This window comes from Saccostrea cucullata, unplaced genomic scaffold, assembly GCF_032062105.1.
Source record: "Saccostrea cucullata isolate Sc308-1 unplaced genomic scaffold, CSIRO_AGI_Scuc_v1 ctg3931, whole genome shotgun sequence".
Taxonomy (NCBI): Eukaryota; Metazoa; Mollusca; class Bivalvia; order Ostreida; family Ostreidae; genus Saccostrea; species Saccostrea cuccullata.
Window position 1 is genome coordinate 62743 of NW_026938622.1, and position 22781 is coordinate 85523.

At 36.7% G+C, this 22781-nt stretch overlaps 3 protein-coding genes across 3 annotated transcripts; 1 reads left to right on the forward strand and 2 right to left on the reverse strand.

Moving 5' to 3' along the window:
• Nucleotides 1-2193: 2193 nt before the first annotated feature.
• LOC134250780 (uncharacterized) lies at nucleotides 2194-5430 on the reverse strand. Its single transcript, XM_062733129.1, has 2 exons — nucleotides 4688-5430; nucleotides 2194-4348 (listed from the first exon to the last, which is right to left on the reverse strand). The coding sequence occupies exons 1-2, from the start codon at nucleotides 5428-5430 to the stop codon at nucleotides 2194-2196; spliced, it is 2898 nt and encodes a 965-aa protein (XP_062589113.1).
• Nucleotides 5431-9543: 4113 nt separating this feature from the next.
• Nucleotides 9544-20321, forward strand: LOC134250781 (tudor domain-containing protein 7-like). Its single transcript, XM_062733130.1, has 12 exons — nucleotides 9544-9665; nucleotides 11030-11137; nucleotides 11249-11354; nucleotides 11655-11763; nucleotides 12514-12699; nucleotides 14080-14169; nucleotides 16519-16657; nucleotides 17064-17108; nucleotides 17207-17359; nucleotides 18879-18959; nucleotides 19666-19754; nucleotides 20262-20321. The coding sequence occupies exons 2-12, from the start codon at nucleotides 11056-11058 to the stop codon at nucleotides 20319-20321; spliced, it is 1140 nt and encodes a 379-aa protein (XP_062589114.1). The 5' UTR covers nucleotides 9544-9665; nucleotides 11030-11055.
• A 324-nt stretch (nucleotides 20322-20645) lies between these two features.
• LOC134250783 (BTB and MATH domain-containing protein 38-like) lies at nucleotides 20646-22774 on the reverse strand. Its single transcript, XM_062733132.1, has 2 exons — nucleotides 22522-22774; nucleotides 20646-21191 (listed from the first exon to the last, which is right to left on the reverse strand). Exons 1-2 carry the CDS (start codon nucleotides 22772-22774, stop codon nucleotides 20650-20652), a joined length of 795 nt encoding a protein of 264 aa, XP_062589116.1. The 3' UTR covers nucleotides 20646-20649.
• Nucleotides 22775-22781: the final 7 nt, after the last annotated feature.

Below are 22781 nucleotides of genomic sequence, written 5' to 3' on the forward strand. Positions count from 1 at the left end.
GCCGTCAAGGGTTGAAAACGTGTGATTTTAGGGACATGAATGGGAACTTTAATTCCAGGGGAAGAGGAGGAGGAGGGAATGCCCACATTCACTCGAGGAAACACTTCTAAATCGCTGGCTCTTTGACTACCTATGGGTCCCATAGCACGATCCATTCTCAGTTCTGCTTGTTTCTTGAGCAATTCTCCTATGGTCTTTTGTCTTTGTTCCTTAAAATACTGATTGATTTCGTTTTTTAAACTTTCGGGCATGGCTTTACGTTGAGCTAGAGTTTGAGGAGCAGATTTTCGCCTTTTCGCTGTTTTCTTGGGAGGGGCTTTTTTCTTCTTGGGAGGGGCTTTTCTCTTCTTCTTTTTTCTGCTCTTTTGAGCTGCTCCTCCGACACGGACCATCCAATCTGGAAACACTCTTTGTTTCTTATTATCGACTCTTACCACTACACTCTTTAAACGACGAACCCGCCGTTTTTTAGGACTATTCCATTTGAATAAATGACGAATGATGACTCCACCTAGAAATCCAGCTCCTCCGCGTTTTAAAATAGCTGTTTTTCTGTCTTCATCACTGGCCGATTGATCGGCAATGATTCTTAAATCTTGACGATGATTATTAATAAACTTTTGGGTCTGTTTATTGATAGGTAAGACCCCTTTCATTAAATTGCGAGCTCCCATGGCAAACCAATTCAATAAGGCTTTACGCCCTAATTCGATTAAATGGGCTCGCTTCGCGGGATCTCGTTCCCGCTGTAAACGTCGTAAGGTTCTCACTAATTTACTCTTGGCTGATGGAGCCATGATGAGATTGAAATGAACAATGACTCAGAAGAGTGTGAAACACTTTTATTTATACTCTTGAGGCATGTGTACAGTCAACATTTCAAACATTCGACTTCTCAATCGGTATTGGTCTGGGGTCTGGGGACTCAAGTCCACGAGAAGATATCCGTGAGGTATCTGGGTGGCTTCTTGATAAGCAGACATCAAATGAGGTAAAGCTAGCTGACGACTCAATACACTGATCTGAGATTTGTCTCTGGGATTTTTGAATAAGACTAAATAATGAGCATTCAAACTAATGGTGCGATGAGAAGCAGCTCGATCAAATAAATTCTGAGTGATGTAAATCACACTGGTATTCCGATGATGCGCTTTACGGGTAAACCAATCCACAATAGATTCGATGGCTTTTCCTCCCATCATGTCGTCAAAAATGAGTAAATGGGGCACACTCAAATTGGCTACTAATTTCTCGTCGTCTTCTGGAATATTTCGGATGAAAGATACCTTCTCTTTTAAAGAAGTGTAAGCGGGTTGCCATTCCCGATAACACCAGACGATTTTTTCGGGCCTGGGGGTGATCCAGTCTAGATTGTTCACTAATGTCTTGACGAATTCTGTTTTGCCCGATTTGGAGGGTCCAGCAACCACCATGGTAAACTCGTGTTTCAATTGAAAAGAAGGGAGGGGTGTCTCCTCGGAATACATGTTGATCAATGAAGGAAAAGTTGGGTTCAGGGTCTTATTTATAGTTAACACAGAAATAGGCGTTTGGACTGTTGAATCTCGCCTCGACAGATGGGGCAAAACTGAAAGGAAGGAGCACACAAAGCACAGCAGCATACGTGTCCGCAAGGTAGAAAAACGATTTGTAATTCCTCGTCTAAACAAATGTGACATTTTCCTCGAGCCTGGACGTCTGGTTCTGGGTTCAGTAGAGGTTTGATCTCAGGTAAAGGTTTATATCCCTGCTGATCTAAACCCGCAATAAACACATTCATCACCCATCCTCGTCCCTTATACAGATTGATGTAAGGACAATTGGGGTTCCAATAAGCATGTTCTACACAAGGATCGTCCTCGGGATCCCAATTACTAAAAATCATTCCACAATGAAAACAGGTAGCTTTATCTTTCACTCCCCTGTAGTAAAACCCGGCTCGAGCTAGGTCTGGTATTTTTCCTAAGAGAGGTTCTGGCCATCCCTGCTCAAAAGTAGCTTCTCTCTTTGAGAGCCGAGCATACTGGGGATAACGCATGGGTTGATCTAGCAACTTCTCAGTCATGACTGAACTTTTGATTTGTATCGCTCCCCTTTTTATAGGAAGAAGAAGAAAAAAACAACACATAAAAAAAAAAACAATTCAATTCAATTTTTTTTTAATTCAAAAAAAAAGTCAAACATATCAACATATCAATAACCATAAGGTAAAGTGTTATAAGAGGGTAACAATTGTCTCTTATCATATACAATTCTATACTTTTTCTCTAATGGTTTGTTCACGAGCTCATGATCACGAGTCCTCTGGATTTTGTCGGGATAAGGGACTGTGACTTCCTCTATTTCTCCTTTGAGCATTTTTTCTAAAGTCTCTGGGCACACGATCTGGGAGGTACGATGGTTGAGAGTGATTCCTTTGACTTTATGAACCTCGGTTCCTTTGGCCGTCCGGTAAGCATAATTTTTAGGGCCTGCCGACAAGAATTTGATGATGTGATCCCCGTCTAATTCGTCGGTCCATTCTCCTAAACTATTACCCAAAGTAGGATTAAAGGCTCCTTCCCGATGTTGGTAAATGATACTGTCCGTATCGAAATAAAGGACCCGATCTCCTAAAGGTTGTAAAGTCTCGTAGAGGTGTAAGCGGGCATGCGCGGTAGTAAAACAAGCCAGGACCACGTTTCCAAAGGGACATTCTTCGACGAATTCCTGTTTGTCTTGATAATTCACTAGCATCTTGTCTTCATTGGGGTTCTCTTTATTGACTAAGAGTTGCATGCCCTTGATGTCGAGAGTCGAATCTTGTAAGAGTTGCTGTAATTCCTCTTCTTCGTCCAAGTATCTGGTTTTGGGTAATAACAAGCGTTGAGCAAATTTTCCCCACAGACAATTTAAAAAGAGTTTAGCAATGGTTCTTCTCACTGGATTCTTCTCGATACTGAGAATGTCCATTCGGATGCCTGTTTTGTCGAAGACTTGATATATGTAATCTTGTTCTTGTTCTGAGGTCTTACAGTCGGGGGGAAATCCGGAGGCTTCCTGTTTGATCTTGAGGAAGGTATCGATGTAAGATCTGAATAAATCCTGACTGCTTTCTTTAAAATGCCATACTTCGTAGATTCGATCTAAGGTATATCCCATGTCTAGGGCTTTATGTAATTCGGTCGTCACCCAAGTACCCGTGAGACTACGTTCCTGGTCGGTGTGTGGACATCGATCTTGAGACGTAGAGTCCTGTCGTTCGGCACACGTGCGACATAAGGGAAATAATAACTTGCCTCCCGTCCGATAAGGTAATACGGGGTGATAGAGGTCTCGGGGAGGTAAGACCCGACAGTGAATGAGACCGAAATAACTTCTCACGTCCTGGAACTCGTCTGTGATGATCTCGGGATGCCCTACGGGAAATGGTCTGTGTTTCAACACGTAAGGGTATAGGGAACAAACGTCCACGTATCTCATGTCCCCTTCCTCACAATATAATCGGGTGGCATTGGTCCGACCTCCGTACAGGGCTTCTCGAGGTTTCAAAGGATCGGGAATGTCCAGGTTTCCTACAAATTGCTGTAAACTCTCATCTTTTTGCACTTGCTGATCGAAATCGTGCTCCCAGATACCACGGACGGTATACCCCATGTTTTCTAAATCGCCAGTCCTTCTGAGGGTTTCTTCGTGTAATTGCTGGTAAGTAAATTGGGTCCTATGAGGATGAGTTTCGGTCTGTAAACTGGGATAGCAGGTGGGGCATCCGTGCCAATAGCACCCGTAAAATTCGTAGACGGTGCGAGTCGCTTCCTGGTATCCGTCGACGGTATAATTTCCGATCTGGATTTCGCCCCCGTTTCTGGCATGTTGTATGTGACATCCAGTCTGTTGACTCATCCAGGTGAGCCACCGACAGGCTTTAGCCGAATATTGTCGTGCCGGTTGATACCCGAGGTTCGGAATGATGGCTATGGTCTCTTCAGGCATGAATTGTCGACGGTAGGCTAAATTAGCAGCACTGGCAAAAGTGATGGATTCCTGGAAAGGGTCCACATTGACCAAACTCTTGAGGGTGGCTCTAAACTTTGCACAGCATCGGCGTAAAATGTCGACGTCCGAGACACAATACCCTACAAACTCTTTCTGGAAATCAAACACTTTCCCCCTCTGTTGTTCGTACCATTCATAAAAAGCCCGTCGTCCACTGGTAGACATTTCGTCCGGTTTGTAGAAAGCTGCCGGTGGATAAGGTCCTACGTAATTCTGGTTCTGTTCCGTATTGAAAAAGTGAGGGAAATAGCCTTTCTTCAATTCGTCGAATCCGAAAGCGGAGGGCATCTTGGCTAATGCAAACGGTAAGAAACTATACGAGTCGATGAATTTCAGTCCGCATATTTCCATGTATAAGATCTTACTGCCGTTCATGATGACGTTAGGTTTCAGGCAAGAGGAATGCACCAGGTGATTCAAAATGAACTGTCCGTCGTAGCCTTTGAAGTTATGGGCGATGATAATGGCCTCGTCGTGTACTAAAGTGGAATTCTTAGTACCTGTAGTGGGTTGTAATAACCAGTCCATGAACTTCTTTAAGGTGTCTGGTCCTTGAAATAGGTGCTGACGGGGTCCCATGTGTTGACAATGAGGACAGGGTTGGTCTATGGGTAAGTGACTGCAATGTTGACAGACGCGGTGTGCCACACACAGATTAGGGATGTGAATGCCGGTTTCCTGAGTGCATTCGAAATCGAAATAGATGTAAAACTCTAAGGTCCCTTTCCCCTTCTTCTTCTTCTGGGGCTTCTGTTGTACGTAGCACTGATGATCGGTATCGACGATTTTCTTACAGATCTTACACTGTTTCTGTCCTCCGCACTTGTGATGAGGGAATAATTTCTTAGGTATCCAGGACTGACACTTCTCGCATTGTTCCATTAAATTGCAGACAGTAGTGGTGGTCTTCTTACTATGGGGTCTTAAATGATTTTCGTAGCAGGTCCTGTTCTTAAACATTCCATGGCATTCCTGGCATTTAATCTCGATCCCTTCATCGGGACAATTAGGGTGATGTCCTAAACAAAAGGTACAGCGATGAGGGCATTTGGAGCGATGTTCTGTGACATTCCTGTACCCCACGTCGCAATGATCACAGTAATATTGGTTCCCCGTTACTCCCGGCATGGATATGATGGCATCGTAATGATGGTCGTCTAACAATATGTTCAAACAAGTTCCGTCTCCCCAGCCTTTGAAGATGCGCTCTAAGGTGAGTTTAGTCGAAGTAGACTTGAACTGAAATATTTTCAGTCGATACTGGGGAGCTAACACCTGTTGTAATTTCGTCCACTCTGCATATCCACAAGCTTGAGTGATATCACACTCGGCCTGTTCCATGAGGGCTATGGCTTGGTTCTTCTGGTCATTGGCTCTTACATCTCCTAATCTCATGCGTTTCCATTGTTTTTCCCATTCGGGGTCTGGATGTTCGGGTTTTTGACTGTGTAATCGAGTGACGACGATGGCTCTAGCTAAACAAAATTTATCCCAGGGATTGACGATCCGAACGATGGCTCTTTTATTGTTCTTAAAAGTCTCCTTATTCACTTGTAAATGTTTGGTTTGTCTCCACCACTTCCCTCGGGATACTTGACCCGAAACATATCAAATTCCATGCCCCCGTCGCCCAGTTTGAACTCCTTTCTGGATTGTTGCACGGCTTCAATCTTGTCTAAAATGACGTCCTCGTTAAAATGTTTACATTGAGTAAACTCGTACCAAATCTCTGATTCCAGAGATTTGTGGCGTATGTTCAGGCGGAGGTAATCGTTAGGATTACACTGCATTTTCGATTTGAAAGTTTGTAACATGTCTCTGAATAATCGCCGAACAAATCCTCTGTTTTCTTCCTCTGGAAACTCCTTAAAAATCACAGTGTAAAAATCCTGTTGAGCTTTAAATTTTTTAGAGTGCACCCTTTGATTCACTTTGACTCGATAATACTGGGATATGGCCTTGGGTTTGGGTGGTGAATGAATAGGTAACTTTGACCCCTCATGCGCCCTAGTCCTTTGCTGTTGCTGTCTTTGTTTTTCTAGTTGAGCTCTTCTCTGTAATAGTATGGCATTTCTTTTCCGAAGCTTTAATTCTCGCTCTTTATTTTCATCAAGAATTTGATTTGATTCTCTCTCCCGTAGTTGTCGTTGTCGTTGTTGTTGTAGTTGTTGTTGTCGTTGTTTTTCTTGTAGAGCTCTTCTCTGTAATCTTACCGCATTTCTTTTCCTAAGCTCTAATTCTCGCTCTTTATTTTCATCAAGAATTTGATCTAATTCGCTCTCCCTTTTTTTCCATTCTAATAATCGCTGAGCATGTAACTGTTTTTCTCTAGTAGAATCCATGACCCCAATTGGAGCTGGCTCTGACTGTAGAATGGGCTGAAAGTAGGAGAAAAGCAGTATTTATACAGTGGATGACGTCACAATGCATAGGTAAGCATATATTTTTTTTTTGCACACGGCCCTAAACAAACTTGAATCGCTGCCAAGTATTACCTGTGTAGTCAGCATATTTTTTGCACACGGCCCTTTACAGGTGATGCAACAGGTATATAAGAAAACGCAGGTAAAACGTATTTTTGCACACGGCACACAGCAGGTATATAAACCAGCGCTGGACATTGACGTTCACACTTCGTTAGCATTCTGAATTCGACACAGGTAAAAAAAAATGGAGCAGATAAAAAATATGACAAAGAAAACGGAGTATTGTTGGTCAGTCAATGGATCAAGCTTTGGAAAATGGATGAAAACTAAAGAAGAAGCGATCCAGGATTTTTATAAACGCCATAGAATATTTAGTCCCAGATACCAAAAAAGAGTGTGGTTGGTAAAAAGAGTGGAATTGGATCCTGAAGATTATGACACCAGAGAGGACCAATACTGTCTGAAGAGAAAAAATGGTTATTTATTTTATCAAAGATACAAATGGGTGCTCAGTTGTTATTGTAAGGAAAGTGGATGGAAAAACCAGATTGAAAGCTGTTTTCGTGAATTCGAACATAGAAAGAAACAAGGAATTCTTCCAGAGACTTATACAGTGTATATATATTGTCGCATTCCCTTTATTGCTGACACGAAAAACAACATTTGGAGAATAGATTTCTGAATTCTGAATAAAATTGCCTTGTTATCATCTGTCTTTTGTTATTGTTTTCAGAAAATCCAGTTTGAACTGGTTAGGCTAGACTGTCTAGACTGTGAATGAGTGACGTCATAATCAAATTCTTTTGACTCGCTGCCAAAATCGTAGTAGCAGCGTTGTGAATCGTAGTAGCAGCGTATAGTGTAATGTAAACACAGTGTAAACAGACCCCCGTATTTAGGGGACTATATGTACTGAATTGACCCGGCTATCCCCCACCAGGGGCTGCACTCCCTTGACCCGGCTATCCCCCCAGGGGCTGCACTCGCTTGACCCGGCTATCCCCCCCCAACCCCAAAAGTGCACTCAGTTGACCCGGCCATCTAGACGGTTTATACTACTATTGTTAAATAAATAAACATTGAGTGTTTGACTAAACAAGCCTTACAAGTACATTCTATTTATTGAAACATCTAGCAATAAATGTGTGAAATACATTAAAAAATGCACTGGACATAATCTTAGCTATTGTAAATAACATGTATTCTCAGCTTTTTGTCTGCAGATCCGCGCGCGCGTGTATGGACACATCTAAATTACGAACCCGATCTGTCAATATACTAGATTCTTTATCTTTTATTTCATGGCCACGAATTTTATTTCGTTCCCACGAATTTTATTTCGTGGCCACGAATTTTTATTTCGTTCCCACGAATTTTATTTCGTGGCCACGAATTAATAAAAAAAAATTTCATACCATGTCCTATACCAGCCACCGTAGGAATGAATGCAGCTGTTGCAGAAAAAATACATATAAATTTTTTTGTAAAAATATTATGTAAATTTTTTCTGCAATTGCTGCGACATTCATTCCCGTACTAACAATCAAAGAAAGACATCTTATTGTTCATATTTATATCTGTTATTGAATAATCATTTAAAGTAGGATTAAAAAGATTAATTATTGTATTAATGATGCCGACGTCTTTGTACGTTTTATTGATGGAACAGCCACTGATCAAGAAATCTGTACAGGTGGCATGCCTGGTTTAGTTCATGCACTGATTAACGCAATGGGTTTTCTTAAGAAATAAAGGAGAAAATATTAAGTGGATGTAAATATAGAGGGATCACGGCTGAGGTGACCAGTCAACAGGGGATGTCTACTCCATAAATGTTTTCGTGTGTACTGTAAATAAATAAGAAAAGCAAAGCCGGATGACCTTTTTAAGAAATGTTCTACACAAATTAACAACGAAGACAAGGAAAATGCTACGTACATTCATACATACAGCTTGGTCGTATAAAAGTATACTGCAAAAATCAAATAATTAAAGAAATTGGCTACATCGTCCAATCCATGCAGGCATTTAATGTCGGGGGAATGGGAGGCTCCCACTTTTCCAACAGTAATCTTTCACTGTTGCAAATGTTCATTGAAAGGGCACGCCAAACTTTTTTTTAACAATGCAGAAAAATCTTTCCACGGGAAAGTATTAAGGTACTTCGATCCTCGGGTCTGAAAATCAGGCATTGACTAATTAAAATGCTCACAAAAAATATTTATGAATTCTCAAAGACATTTTTTTTACCCACGGTTATTCTTCAAACTTTGTCTTTAAAATTAATCATATTATAGAAGAAAAATAAGTAAATCTCAAAGAATTAAATTTTCAGGAAATGCGAATGAAATCACCTACTATGCATTTTCCAATTCAACTTTGATCAACAAACATATTTTAGAAATAAGACTTATAGGTATCCAGGCTTTTAAAGAAATTTTTATTATACATATAAGGTACTCTAGTTTCTTTTGTTTATTTCGATCATTTTACAATGCACAGTAGCTTTTCCTATCATTGCAAAACACCATAGATCAATTCTAATTTCATTTAATATTAATAAACATTGGTATCTATGGTAAGATGGAAAGAACCTCAATTTCTGGAAATATGTAATTTTAAGATACTTTTATAGGATAACAAATTTCAATTTTTGTAATACGTTTTTAAGAACTTCAAAGAACCTTGAAACACATTGAGAGGTATAGAATGAAAATTGTTACATGAAAAGATTAATTTTCAAGCTTCACTCTGAGAGTTTTTGAATTAAATTATGAATTAAACAGTTATCCCTCCTGAATGAGGATCGGAGTTCCCTAATTAATATTATATTTTCATTGGACCCCCACCCCACACCCCCCCCCCCCCACCCCCAACCCCCGAATTAGTTTTTTTGTTTTTGTTTTTCGTGCTTGGGCGGGCACTTTAATTACTTGCTTGCAAAATTTCCAAGTCTTGTAGAGTGCCTTGGGCCATACCTGGAGAAATGCCAGACCCGACAGTTTACGCTATTTATCAACTTTTGGCGCCAAATGTCTAAATAAGGAAGGGCACATGTCACGACAAATCTTGGTACGACTTACTGTATTTCTAAGAATTTTTTTTCCCGTTTCGATTTCGATTTAATTAAAAAACAACTGCAAGACAAGGAGAAAGTGTTCCAATTATTACAAGAAGAAATCTACATGTATTATTGAGCTGCAGGTATGTGAGAATTCATATCTGTAATTGCAGAAAATCTTGACAAAACACTTTCTTTTGAAAATTTCGAATTTCCTCGTGAAAAAGTTTCAAAGTTTGACACTTTTTGTGCCCTCTTTATACTTATATTTCTGGTTGATTTGTGGATTAATTTTTCATGAAAAGTAAGTTTTAAACTAGGAAATAGTCGGTGGATTAGGGGCTACTCTATAAGATATGTCTTTGCATTTAATCTCAAGATTATCCAGCATACAGCAAATCTGCTCCATTTTGATACAGTTAATTGTAATGCAACACTTTTTGCATGGGGTTTCCAACATGTATTCTAGCTGTAGCTGCAGAATGGATGGCACTGTAGCTCTCCGGCCTGTCAATGTATTCAGAGAGCTATACAGTTCTATTCTAGCTGTGGTTTGGGCCTGTTCCACATCATATGTAATTGTTTCTGTTGGAACTTATTTCAGCAAAGTAAAATGCAGAATTAGGTTATTTGATAACCATTTAAATAATGAAAATAAATCAGAAAAAAAATTCTGAGTTATATTTAATTATTCTAATGTTACATATTTATTGAATTAAAGTCCCGAGAATCTGACAATCTTTTACAAATCCTGGGAATCTGATGTCTGGTAAGGTTAGAAGTGGGGGTATGGAAATGGCACATCTGTGAGCCCAAAGGACATGTAACTTTGGAGGCTTATCCTTCATATTGTGTTTAACAATGTACTTTCACTTTAGATTCCAGTGATCAATTCATTCATCAGTTGTTTAATTTTTCATATATGAAAAATATATCAAATATATAACATCACTGATATTAAATACTGTATAAGTGGAAATTTTAGCGAGACGCAAATTTAGCGATTTCTCCTTAACAATTGGTAATTTATTTTTAGCGAGTGGTAATTTTTGCGATTTTAAAATGCATACTAAAGCAGCTAGTACAAATAAAATGCAATTAATTTTTAGCGGTATTCAATTTTAGCGATCTCATGACCCACGCTAACAATGCCAAAGTTAAATCCTCGATAAAAATCTACTTATACGGTATATTGAAAATAATTAATTTATTGACAGTTCATTCAACCACTATTTCATAGAAACTTATTTGCATTGGAGACACAAAAAGTGTACATGATGTAATAAATTTCATATTTCTGGCATGCTAGACAAAATATAATAAAATTATTTGGTAAAATTCTGGGCATAGAAATATTTGATCAGTGGATGCACCTGCCAAAAAGCAATTACAGAAAAAAAAGATTTGGCTGGGACTGGAATCATACAGATGGATTCCTTTATCTTATAACTAATAAAAGTGAAGAAATAATATGTAAGGAAACTGTAATATGTGATCTTTTTTCTAGGTTCAAAATCTGAAAACCATTAGACCATGGCATTAGAAGAGGTCAAGAGCATGCTGAGAGCAGTTCTTATGAGTTGTAAAGAGGGCGTACCCGCCCACATATTACAAAGTAAGTCTTGTTTACAATGTATTATGTACCAAGTCATTGACCACTCAGAGTTCAGTAAACATGAAGGGAAGAATCTTTCAGTATCACTGATTATAATTTTGTCTTTTTAAGGAGACTACCGTGAAATCACACAGGAACCTCTGCCCTTTAAGAAGCTTGGGTTTTCTAATTTGGATGATTTTATCAACAGTATACCAGATGTCGTCAGAGTCAGAAAGTAAGGAAATGTTTTTAATGCTGTATGTATACTGGACTAGCAGATTAAGAGCACCATGTGGTAAAAGCCAAAAATTAAAGATACTTGAGTTTGAATGTTTTAACTCGGAATGATTATTTTTCTAATTATCCTACAGACTAAATAGGATTTTTACTGGAAACGCATATTCATGCTGTGTCACCTCCCTGACTATTTGATAAATGCAAAATTTTCGGCATAAGTGCCTTTTAAATGTATGGGCAATATTGTGTTTTGATGCCACTTGTCTTTGTTGTTTATATTTATCTTGTTTTATTGTAGGAATAAGCAGGGAGAGATTGTCTATCATGCTGTTGCTAACGAGGAGACAGCACACATACAATCTATGGTGGCCAAACAAAGAAGTACAAAGAAAAACAAAAAACTCAAGGTACATCTGATTAGGCTGTAGTATTCAGCACTGATATAATAATGTTTTAATTAAAGGAAGTTTTTAGAATGATTGAATAAATATTTTTTAATTGTTACAGTCAAAACCTGAACTTGATGGGTTTGATAAAAAAAAAATATGTTGGGATTTCAGATACTGATTACAGGGTTATTTTCGTCCTTTTGCACTTGCGAACAATTTTGCCCCATTTTAAATTCACCCAGTCACAGTTCTGTTTAAGAAATCATGCAGTATTCTTTGAATTTGCCCCATTTTAAATTTGCCCAATTATGAAGAGGGCAAAAAGGGCGAAAATAAAAAGGGGGTGAAAAATTCCCTGTGTACAGTATTCAATGTAAAGCAGTGACACAACAGAAATTTGTTGGGACTTCCAACTGACTTCAACAAAGCCTTGGATTTCTTATTAAATGTCCCTTCCCTATTAGCACCCCCCTCCCTGAAGTATTTTTCAATTTCTGAGAATAAGGATTCTTCTTTTTAAAACGTCAATTTACTTATAGCAACATCAAATATGACATCAGGTTTGTGAACTTGCACGGAAGTTTAGCTAGATAATAACTTTATCAGTATTTTTTACAAAATTGATTGGTATTCCTATGGATTGAAATGTTACAATGTACAACAATATATGTTCCCCATATTACATTACTATGGATCTTGACCTCATTTTCTTATCAAAATTGATTCTTATAAAGTCATATAGTTGGAGTTGTTTCCCTTTCACTGTAGCCTGCAGTCAGAAGACCAATGAGAAGATCTGAGCCATTTAAATCTTTCTCCCAGGGGGGAGTTGTAAGACTCCCACCCAAAGGAAAACCCCCACCCTGGGGACAGAGACCCACCCTAGGGCCAGCCAATCGTACTCCTTACAGAGGAAGGCCTCCATTACTAGGCAAATCACCACTCAATATACAGGTATGTATAAATTAGGCAGACCTGATAATTGGTGATGTCTCCCTTCTAAACAGTCCATAATAGTTTTATTATCCTGAAGAATCTAAATTATCAGTAAGATAGAGTAGAAAATAGTAATCAAATCTCTGTATCCTCTTACTCTGCTCTGATTCAATTCCATACTTTCAAAATATGTCAACAACCAATTTTGACGTCATCGTTAGAATTTAGTGTTTACCGATCCTGCATATTAACAAATTTTATGTGTGAATAATTATAAATAAGAGTTATCTCGCTTAAACCACTATATTTTCATTCAAGGGGCGACAACAAACTTGTAACTCATCATGCTCGCTTGCTCTATTCATTGTAGTCTGAAGGGTGACAACAGTTGTCACCCTGCGCATGAGGGAGACATCACCAATTGTTTCACCTCACGTGACATGCTCTAAACCAATCAGATTGACTGTATAATTCTGAAGGATAATAATATTAGTTATCCAGATTCAATCAAGTGTGTACGAGGATATACCCCTGGTTTTATTCTATACACCCTGTGGCTTAAGGGTGTATGGAATACAACCTGGGGTAAATCCCCATACACCCTTGACTGGACCCGGAGAACGAATTTATTTCCTATATACCCATAAAAATTCTTTGTAAACATTAGGGTCTAATCAAATGTGTCTCAATTGATCTAGTAAGATAACTACGTACAACAATGCATTGTGACGTCATGTTAGTTGGTTTTTATCATAGAAAAAGTATGCATTGGAATGTCACATTTTATTTACCCCCGGCTCAAGTCGGATGCATGGAAATTTACACCCGACTCTGTAACCAATCAAAGCTTGTGTTACAAGCTACATAGGAAATAAAGGTTTGTTTACGTAATGGAAATCACCACTCAATACACAACAGTTGTCTTTGAAAGAGTTCATGTGTGTAGATTCTGTTTAATAAGTTATGGCAAGAAGCTTTGATTCAAGAGATGCAATGCATGTAGGATTGGGCTTACAGGATATATTTATGTATGTATTAAGTTAAGTTGATATTTCATAATTATGTTGCTTAGAGCTTCCATGGCTTCTTTCCTTTTTGCACCAATGAAAGCAAAAAAGAAAGGAAGTAATTTTGTTGGCATAGATATGAAACACATTTAATTTGATATCACATTGATAGAGAATGACAAAGAAACAGTGGAAGAAGTATACTCTTCTTAGGTTAATGTATATTTTATCTTTAAAACATGGATAAATAGGTAGTAAAAAATATTTATTCAGTGCCCATGCAGAGACAAAAAAGCCTTTTTTTCCCCAGTTTTTCCATTCATTAAATGTATCTTTTGTCTTAATTTGTGCATGTTTTAAGGATTATTTGTTGAATTTGTGTCATCTATAGATTAACTCTGGTGATGGCAACAGACGTCAAGTAACTGTAAACAGAGCATTTAACGCTGCAATGGTTGCCGCGACAACAGAACCACATGTGGTAATTCACTTCAGTAAACTAATCCTCTACTAAAAATTTAATCAACAATTAATGCATGCATAATTTCAAGAAAATTGTCATCAGTTTTGGATATTTTGAAGTCTTATGCAAAAAATTCTGAAGCTCTTTATTTTACATGTACATGTAAATGGACTCTTTGAAAGTGTATGTTTTCATTAAAGCTCTTCTCCGAAGGAGAAGGTGGTGTACTGTCTTACCCTTGTGTGTCCGTCTGTCTGTCTGTAACAAATTTTTGGTTGCATATGGTGGGATTCATTTTTGTTTCTGTTTATCTGTGTGTCTGTCCGAACCATACATAGCAAATTTTTGTTGCAGTTTTCTCAGCAACTGCTCATTGCAGATGCTTGAAATTTTAGCACAATCTTTGCTGAGGCATGCCATATGGTGGGATTTATTTTTATAGGAATCTGATGTCAACTTCCTATTTATCCATGCACCTACCCATAACTGAAATTGTGTAATTAAGATGATAGCCTATTTATACCCCCGCAAACGAAGTTTAGGGGGGTATATTGGAACCACCATGTCCGTCTGTCTGTAGACAAGATTTTGTCCGGACCGTTTCTCAGAAACTATTGGATGGATTTGTCTGAAAATTTATACACTTATTATTCACCATATGAAGGTGTGCACCTGGGATTTTCATCATGACTGGATGATTTTTCTGCATTTTACAGGCATTTCTTCTTTTTTCTTTTGTGATTTTGTTTGGCTCATAACTAGGAAACTATTAGACTTACAATCATCAAACTTGGAAAATTTATGCATCTTGGGTAGACGGTGTGTCACGACCTATTTCAAGGTCACTGTGACCTTTAATTTAAGTGATTTTTTAAAAAAAAAAAACAGTCTTTAAAATTTTAAATTTCATAATCCTAAAAAATGTTAAAATATAGTTGTATCCTTATTAAAAAATGCGAAATGAAGTAAAAACTTATTTTTTCATCATATACTTTACAGCAGATTCTGTAACAAATGTTAATGATTTGATAGGAATTCAGTTTGTCCCATGGGCATAATTATCAAGCACTGGTCAAGGAGAATTTTTGATAGCAGAAATGTGCATGTCAAATTAGAGAGAATTAATGAGTTCTTTATAGGGAGTTAACTGGCAAGAGCATCTCTAGATCTGATCTGATGCAGTGTTATCTTAATTTATCTCTTGGGAGTTGGGCAAAAAGAAATGGCCTTATAGTTGCTTGTGTTAATTAAGAGTTCTTGATGGCTGTAGTTCAGATAAAGATCTTTCAATTGGTGTAATGTAATTAAAACAAATTGATGTTTTAGTGTATGATTGAAACTGAATTAGTATTGTATAATATAATTAAAATTAATTATACATGTGTTCATTGAAAAAAAAAATTACATTTCAATTTTTATATATTTGCAGCAAATTGCAGTCATGTCTCACTTAGAATTTTATAGTCTAAAGAATAATTAATTTTTGATTTTTTTTTATTAGACTGTAGCATTTCCATTATTTCATAAAATATGCAATAAACAATTTAAAGCTGCAGATGGATATTTGTTAAGCTCTAACACAGCCAGTTTAATTAGAATTATATATGATGTACAGAGCTGCCAACCCTTACGATTTTGGCGTAAGGCGTACGAAATCAACGTCTAAAATACGCCTTACGATTTCTCTCTATATTCTTCCGATTTCAGTTTTTCTCGTTCAAAGTATATATAAAAAACGTATTTTCATAGCTGGCAGTCTATATTTTCTACTATTATAATATATTCATAATTCTTACAACGCTTGCTTGTATCATCGTTTCAGTTTTAGAAGACGGATCACATTAATGTCAATGTTTTATAGTAAACAAAATGGAAACATGCCTCAGATTACATGTCCATTTACAAAACATCTTCAGCGACAGGGGGCCTAGGTGGTCCCTAGACCCCGCCTTACTATTTGTCATTTAAGAATGTTGGCAGCTCTGGATGTATTATTTGTTTTAATTAATCCCTACACTGTAAGTCTTTTAGAGATGTATGTACAATATTTCAAATATAATAAGAAATGGAAATTAGATCATTGAAATCTGTGTCAATCTGTTAATCAAGGTTACTTGATTTTCTTGCACCCTAACCAATTTATGATTATTGAACAATATTTGATGGGTGTATCATGCTGTGGCGGGGCACTTTATTAGACAATAGTGAACACCTCTTACTAGATCCATAAAATATTTCTGAATTGGCACCTACTCTGAAAAACCCAGCGGGGGTATTTGTCCCTATTGGACAGTTCTAGTTTCACCTCAGAGCGGGGGTATTAATAGTGAGCATTGGCTTCCAAACTTTTTTTTTTGGTTATTGTAGCCAGATACTGGTTTTGGCCACAGATTTGAGATACCTCCAAGGTTCGCCAGAAAATTTCAAAATGGGAAAGAAAATATTCCGTCAGAAAACATGAACACTAATAAACAAAAACCAGAAAATACCAGTATACAAAAACCAGGTATATATACAATAAAAAAGTAAGCAATACAGTACAGATAACCAAATAATACCAGAAAATACCAGTATGCAAAAACCAGGTATATATACAATAAAAAAGTAAGCTATACAGTAAAGGTAACCAAGTAATACCAGAAAATAAAGCAGAGAAGAATCCGACAAACAGAACCACAGTAATTAGTCATTTACAGCATTTTATAAAATATCTGTTTTAACGTGAATAAGATTTTGATTAATACAAAAAACTTACTTGAGTAAAACCTACTTTGTTTTTCTATATTAGGTCTATTGTTAAATGTGTCGGTAAAATGAGAAACACACAATTTTTGTAACTGTTTATCAAATAGTTAGATTTAAAAGAATAAAGTGCAAACAAATCAAGAATTTAATGTACATATTTGTTTTAGTGTCCAAGCCCCCATTGAGGCAGAACAAACTTAATTTTGTTAAAGGTGAGACGTGAGATTGTTTCTGAGGATGCCTCTGAATATGATTGAATATATATGGATTTAATTGACATTGTCTGACCATTCTGTTTTGTAAATTACAGTTCCTGATGGAGAGAGATATCTCCAAACTCTAGAAACCTACGCCAGAGCCAACAATATCAGACTGGTGTTTGACAGTATCATGACGAAGGTGACAAATAACCCAGGTTATGTCGGCTCCGTCAAATTTAACGGCAAAACCTACGGAAGTGGAGGTAAATGCTAAATAAACTCAAATTACAGTTGACTTTGGTATCTATATAACTCATAATTCCCAAATACCATGGATATGTCAAAGTGAATTGGGAATTCAAACTACTTATTCTTTGATATCCTGAATACACAGATGTCCCAAAGTATTTTCCCTGTACTGTTTGAGATAGTGAGGATTGACTTTATTATACCCCACGCAACAAGTTGCGGGAGGTATAATGCTTTTGACCCGTCAGTCAGTCCTGTTTTTTTTTTGTCAGCACAACTCCTCATAAACCGCTGCACAGAATTTAGTCAACTTTGCAGATATTTAGGACACAATGTATAGATGTGCATATTATCAGGAAATTCTGATTCCTTTATTTTTTCCGGGAATTTCCGCACTTTTACACTAGATTTTTGGCCATATCTTGCATGCAGCATATAGAGATGAACAGTTTGTCAGCGCATCTGCTCATGAACCACTGCACAGAATTTCATTAAACGTAGCATATATTTAGGACACAATGTGTAGATGTGCATATTACATGTACCAGGAAATTCTGATTCCCTTATTTTCCTTGGAATTTCGGCCCTTTTCTACTTAGATTTTTGTCCGTACCTTGAATATAGAGATTAACAGATTGTCAGCGCAACTTCTCATAAACTGCTGCACAGAATTTCGTCAAACTTTGCAGATATTTAGAACACAATGTGTAGATATGCATATTACTAGGAAATTGGGATTCCTTTATTTTTTCTGGCAATTTCAGCACTTCAAGTTTTGGGGGAGCATGGGGTATGTGAGCTTGCTCACTTTTTCTTTCATTTGAATATAAGTATGTACGCATAAGTGTCCTATGGAAAACTATTTTTGTTTGTCAATGAACAGGTCTGACTCTTCTGAGTACCATTTCTTCCTTTTCTCAATGAATTAATTTTATACCATTGTATATAGTGATAGGGATGTCTGTCCATATGTCAATTATACTTGGGGATACTCCTCTCTAATCAACTCGACCCATACCACTATACAAATTTTGATGAGATTTCACAAAATCTTTCTCCTGTAAATTACAAAGGGCAATTTTGCATCTTTTTATGATCTAATTAAAACATCCATGGACACTGCCATTCTCTCTGTAATATTACGGGACAATGATTATGGAATCCTTATGTTTACATGATTCCATAAATTCATGAGCTTAACCAATCCCAACCAACTTGTTTCTCCCTCTGGTCCTGGACATGATTCTTTTGAACCATGCATGCTAGTATCATTTTAAATAAAATAGCTTTATGGTGAAGTCATCTTATTCTATTATGATAATGTGTAGTCTTATCTCCTACACAGAAAGTTGAACATGTATATATCTATCTTTAATGCAAATTGACCTTGGCAAGTGATTTTACTTTCTAAATCTTCACTTTAATTGGAATATATTTTTGTTCGTTTAATATTTCTGTATTTTTGTTCAGACGTGAAAAGTTTTGTTGAGAATTCTATGTATGGATTTTATGATTTTGTGTGTTTATATACAGATGTGTATGGTAGTGAGGATGATTCTAAGTATGCCGCGGCTCGTACCGCAGTCCAGAGTCTCGGACTTCTCTCTTCATCAGGTGAGAAGCAATAAATGTTCTGGCATTATTTTAGAACGATAAAAATTGATTTTAATGTTTGAAAATTTTTACAAAAAATTAATTCCATCATATTATGATAAAAAACTTCAGATTTGAGGAAAAATTAAGCAGAATTTACTGCAGAATCACATGTGTTTGTGGGGGTAATTTATTTCTTTGGAAAAAATACTGTTTTAAAATTTGTTGGGAGTTGAATCGAATTTCATGATCAAAGATAGTTATGTATTTTAAAGAAAGTTGACTTGGAATTGAATTTCATGTTTGTTGAAGAAATGTAGTTATGCACATGAAAATTTACTTTTCCTGTTTAAAGGTAACTTTAAATTTATCAGTCTTTTCATCCACCAAATATAAAAATTTAGCCCCCCACCCCCACCACAAATGCCCTCACATACCGGTAAATTACTGGCAGAAGATTGTTGGTTGCTGCAATACGTATGCTTAAGTAAAAAATAAACCTTGATATTTCCTGTTTATCTAGTATTGACAGAGTTGTCTTTCATGACACACAAATCATTTCATCAAATTTTGCTATAATGGTAAATTTTTGTTGTTGGTTAAATAGAGTTCTAACTTTTTTGACAGTTCAAGTTGATGGATACATATTTTTTTTCATTAAATAAATCTGGTCCAATAACAAACCCCTCTTTATATTTATATGATTTTTAATTAAAATTTATTTTAGCAGAGAACAGCTCACGTACACAAAGTCCATTAACATCAGAAGCGGAGGTCAAGGAGCGAGTCAGAGAGGTGAGTATAGGACTTAGAGATGTAAGTTAGTTTAGTTCACCATCGATTAGTTAATCAGGGTTGTCACTAAGAATTGAAATAGCAATGTACATTAAAGAAGTAGATGGAGAGTTAGGATTACATCATTATAATTAGGTTGGGAAATTACCCAACCCCAAGTCTTAAGGACAACCATTGTTAATGATTAGTTTTAACGGACTTCTACAGCTGTAGTTGGCTAATTCCTCAACAATTTTTACTTTGATTAATTAAATAAGGTTATCTTTTGTCACACATGGTTTTAAGAACTGTTGCATAGATCTCTCTATGAAGGGGGATAACTCAGTAAAATTCCATTTATATGGCCCCAGGTTCTTGAATTTGTGCTTAATTTAATCACATCGTAACTTGAATGAAGGTGTGATCTGAGAATGGCTTTATGTTCCAAGCTTTCCAATTTAATTTATTGTATTAATATACATGCTTTTGCGTGGTTTGAATAATTTTAACAAAGTTCAATTTTATTGTACTATTTTTCTACCTAAACAGATGGTAGCCATTGGATTATTCTGTTTGGCCATTTACTTTCCTGGTCAGATTAGGATTTAATAAATTTATATCAGTCAAGAAACGTGTTAATTATCAAATTTATTAACTACAAAAATAACAAACAACTTAAAGTGATTGTAAAAGATCATGTATTAATTTGTGTTTCAAGTGATAACTTTCTGGCCAGTTTAAACATAGTTCAGACACAGCACTATGCAGAACTATGCAGTACTATGCAGTTTGAAGTGTTTTAATGAGACATTTTGCCAGTGAGGTGGTTAATTTTGAAGACTAGCTTTGTTGCTTAGGATGAAGCTCCAAATCTTACTGTTATAAATTATGTTCATTTCCAAATTTCACTGTAATCTATAGCTAGCAATGATATTTATCATTTCTTTTCGGGGGGTTTGGGAAAGTATCGTCTGAGGTGTTGCCCCTCCCCACACAACTTCCGAACCTCAAAGTAGATTTTTTCGTTACAGTCTGCACAGCTGTAATTGAACGCGCTGTCAGCAATGTGTCTGAAGCACCTCTTACTGGGGGTATCCCAGAGTTTCTGTATGCCCTGTAAACTCCTCAGCATGTTGGCTTTCTCCATCCTTAGGGTCTCACAATCCAGCATTGTCCGTCTGTCTCTCTGTGTAATGTCATTAGAATAGTCGCGGAGCATCTCTATCTTGTCATGATAGATCTGTAACACTGTCTTTGATGACAGCCGTTTAATCTCAGGACTTGAGTCCAGTTCCTCCAGTGTCTTAGTTTTGGCGTACTCCATACACTGTTTATAGAGGGACCTTAGGTTGTATTTTTCGGCCAGGACTAATATTCCCAGAGATCTGTCCTGGTTGATGAGAAACTGTTCACATCTTTCCTTCACACGATTTATTTGGAATTCATCAGAAAGTTGTAGTAAAAATTTCACATTAGTATCTATAAAAAAAAATATAAAGTAATTTGGGAATTTGCATATCTGTCATGCAAGTCTTTTATTTGGAATTTCAAACATTTGATTAAAAACAATTATTAATGCCCAGCAAAACAATTAACAATTTTGTTATTCTTTGTTATTGAAACTAAATTTTCAAGTTTTCTGTTATACTTTGGTGAACACCTGTGGATATGTTTCATAGTGTTGTAAAATCGGACAAATTTTACGATCGATTATCAAATTGAATCGGAAGAACACAATCCATTATATAATCGATAATTTGAACTATTAAAAAAGGTTAAATTTATTCATTCAGCACGAGTAGAATTCCATGACTTTTGACCGCGAACTTCAACTTATCTTTATTGGCATATGTCTTTTTACACAATTTACAAATAACCGAGTCCATCTGTAAATTATTTTTGCATGGAGGCCCATCGCCCTTTTTCGGAAAGCCAAAAAACTCCAAACTTTAGATCGTGTTGCACCAGGATATAGATATAATTCAGAGTCAACCTCTTCACCACGCACGTTCGCCATTTTGTTTACCGCCGATTGAGTGACGTCCCTATGGTGAATATAAAAGTTAAACCTGATCGGCTTGAAAAATATAGCGTTCTATCGATGATAATATTTACAACCGATTGTCGCCGATCTGGACCTTTAAACGACGATTTTTCGATAGTCGGCGACTATCGTAACAACACTAATGTTTCATTTTCCATTAATTTAAAATTGAATGTTTGAACTAAAGTGTTTATTTTTCATTAATTCCCATTTAATCATCTGTATATTGAGACTTTTATCAGATCAATGATAAAAAAAACAAAGATTAAAATCTATGTCTTCATTAGGAGTTAAGTTTTATCAATAAATTCTTTGTGTGAGATTGGATCTGAGATAAGAAGTAAGATCTGACAATGATTTTAAAACACTCAGACATGCGACTCCGTTTTCCAGCCAAACATTGTATAATAACAGGTCCTCGTAATGGAAAAACAATTTATTCTCCTTGTTGTTTATTAAATGAAAACACTTCAAAGATAAGTTAGTTTGCTGATCAATATTTCTTACTGGGGAAGGGAATATTTTAGGACAATAAAGAGTCCTCAGTGCTAACATTGTACAGAAATTTCGAAAGAAAAGTTTTAAAATTGTAAAAAGAAAGGCCCTGAGTGCTGAGTAAAGGTCAGATTTTGGTGATGTCTGTGTATGAATGAAAAAGTCTTAGATGGAATGTAAAACAACATATAATCAATCAATCTTGTAAGTTTATATGAGATGCATTTCTTTGTGGAGTAAATACAATTATAATGCAATAATTAAGTTTACCTGAAATAGGTTTCTGTGTGGAATAAATACAGTGCAATAGTTCCGTAACTTCTTGTAAGTTTTTATCAGGCATTAAGATTTCCCGTAGACCTTCGGGACTGGAACATTCCTCCAGAAACAGCTGGCGCCACACGGGGGACCACTCGGCCAGATACTGTTTGTGGACGTGGAGGGGGGTGCCACTAATCACCAGGGTCAGGTCACTCAGCTCGTCGGGCTGGGTAAAATCCCGTAACGCTGACGCATCTGTCATGCTTAGA

Excerpts from the sequence above, each read along its gene's own strand:
- LOC134250780 (XM_062733129.1), bottom strand. The coding sequence starts at position 5,430 with ATGAGATTAGGAGATGTAAGAGCCAATGACCAGAAGAACCAAGCCATA. Across the intron at positions 4,349-4,687 it reads GGCATTCACATCCCTAATCT|TTTCTTACCGTTTGCATTAG; the intron begins GTGTGTGGCACA and ends CGACTCGTATAG.
- LOC134250781 (XM_062733130.1), top strand. The coding sequence starts at position 11,056 with ATGGCATTAGAAGAGGTCAAGAGCATGCTGAGAGCAGTTCTTATGAGT. Across the intron at positions 14,170-16,518 it reads CGACAACAGAACCACATGTG|CCAGATACTGGTTTTGGCCA; the intron begins GTAATTCACTTC and ends TGGTTATTGTAG. Across the intron at positions 19,755-20,261 it reads TGAGTATAGGACTTAGAGAT|ATGGTAGCCATTGGATTATT; the intron begins GTAAGTTAGTTT and ends CTACCTAAACAG.
- LOC134250783 (XM_062733132.1), bottom strand. The coding sequence starts at position 22,774 with ATGACAGATGCGTCAGCGTTACGGGATTTTACCCAGCCCGACGAGCTG. Across the intron at positions 21,192-22,521 it reads CACACAGAAACCTATTTCAG|ATACTAATGTGAAATTTTTA; the intron begins GTAAACTTAATT and ends TTTTTTTTATAG.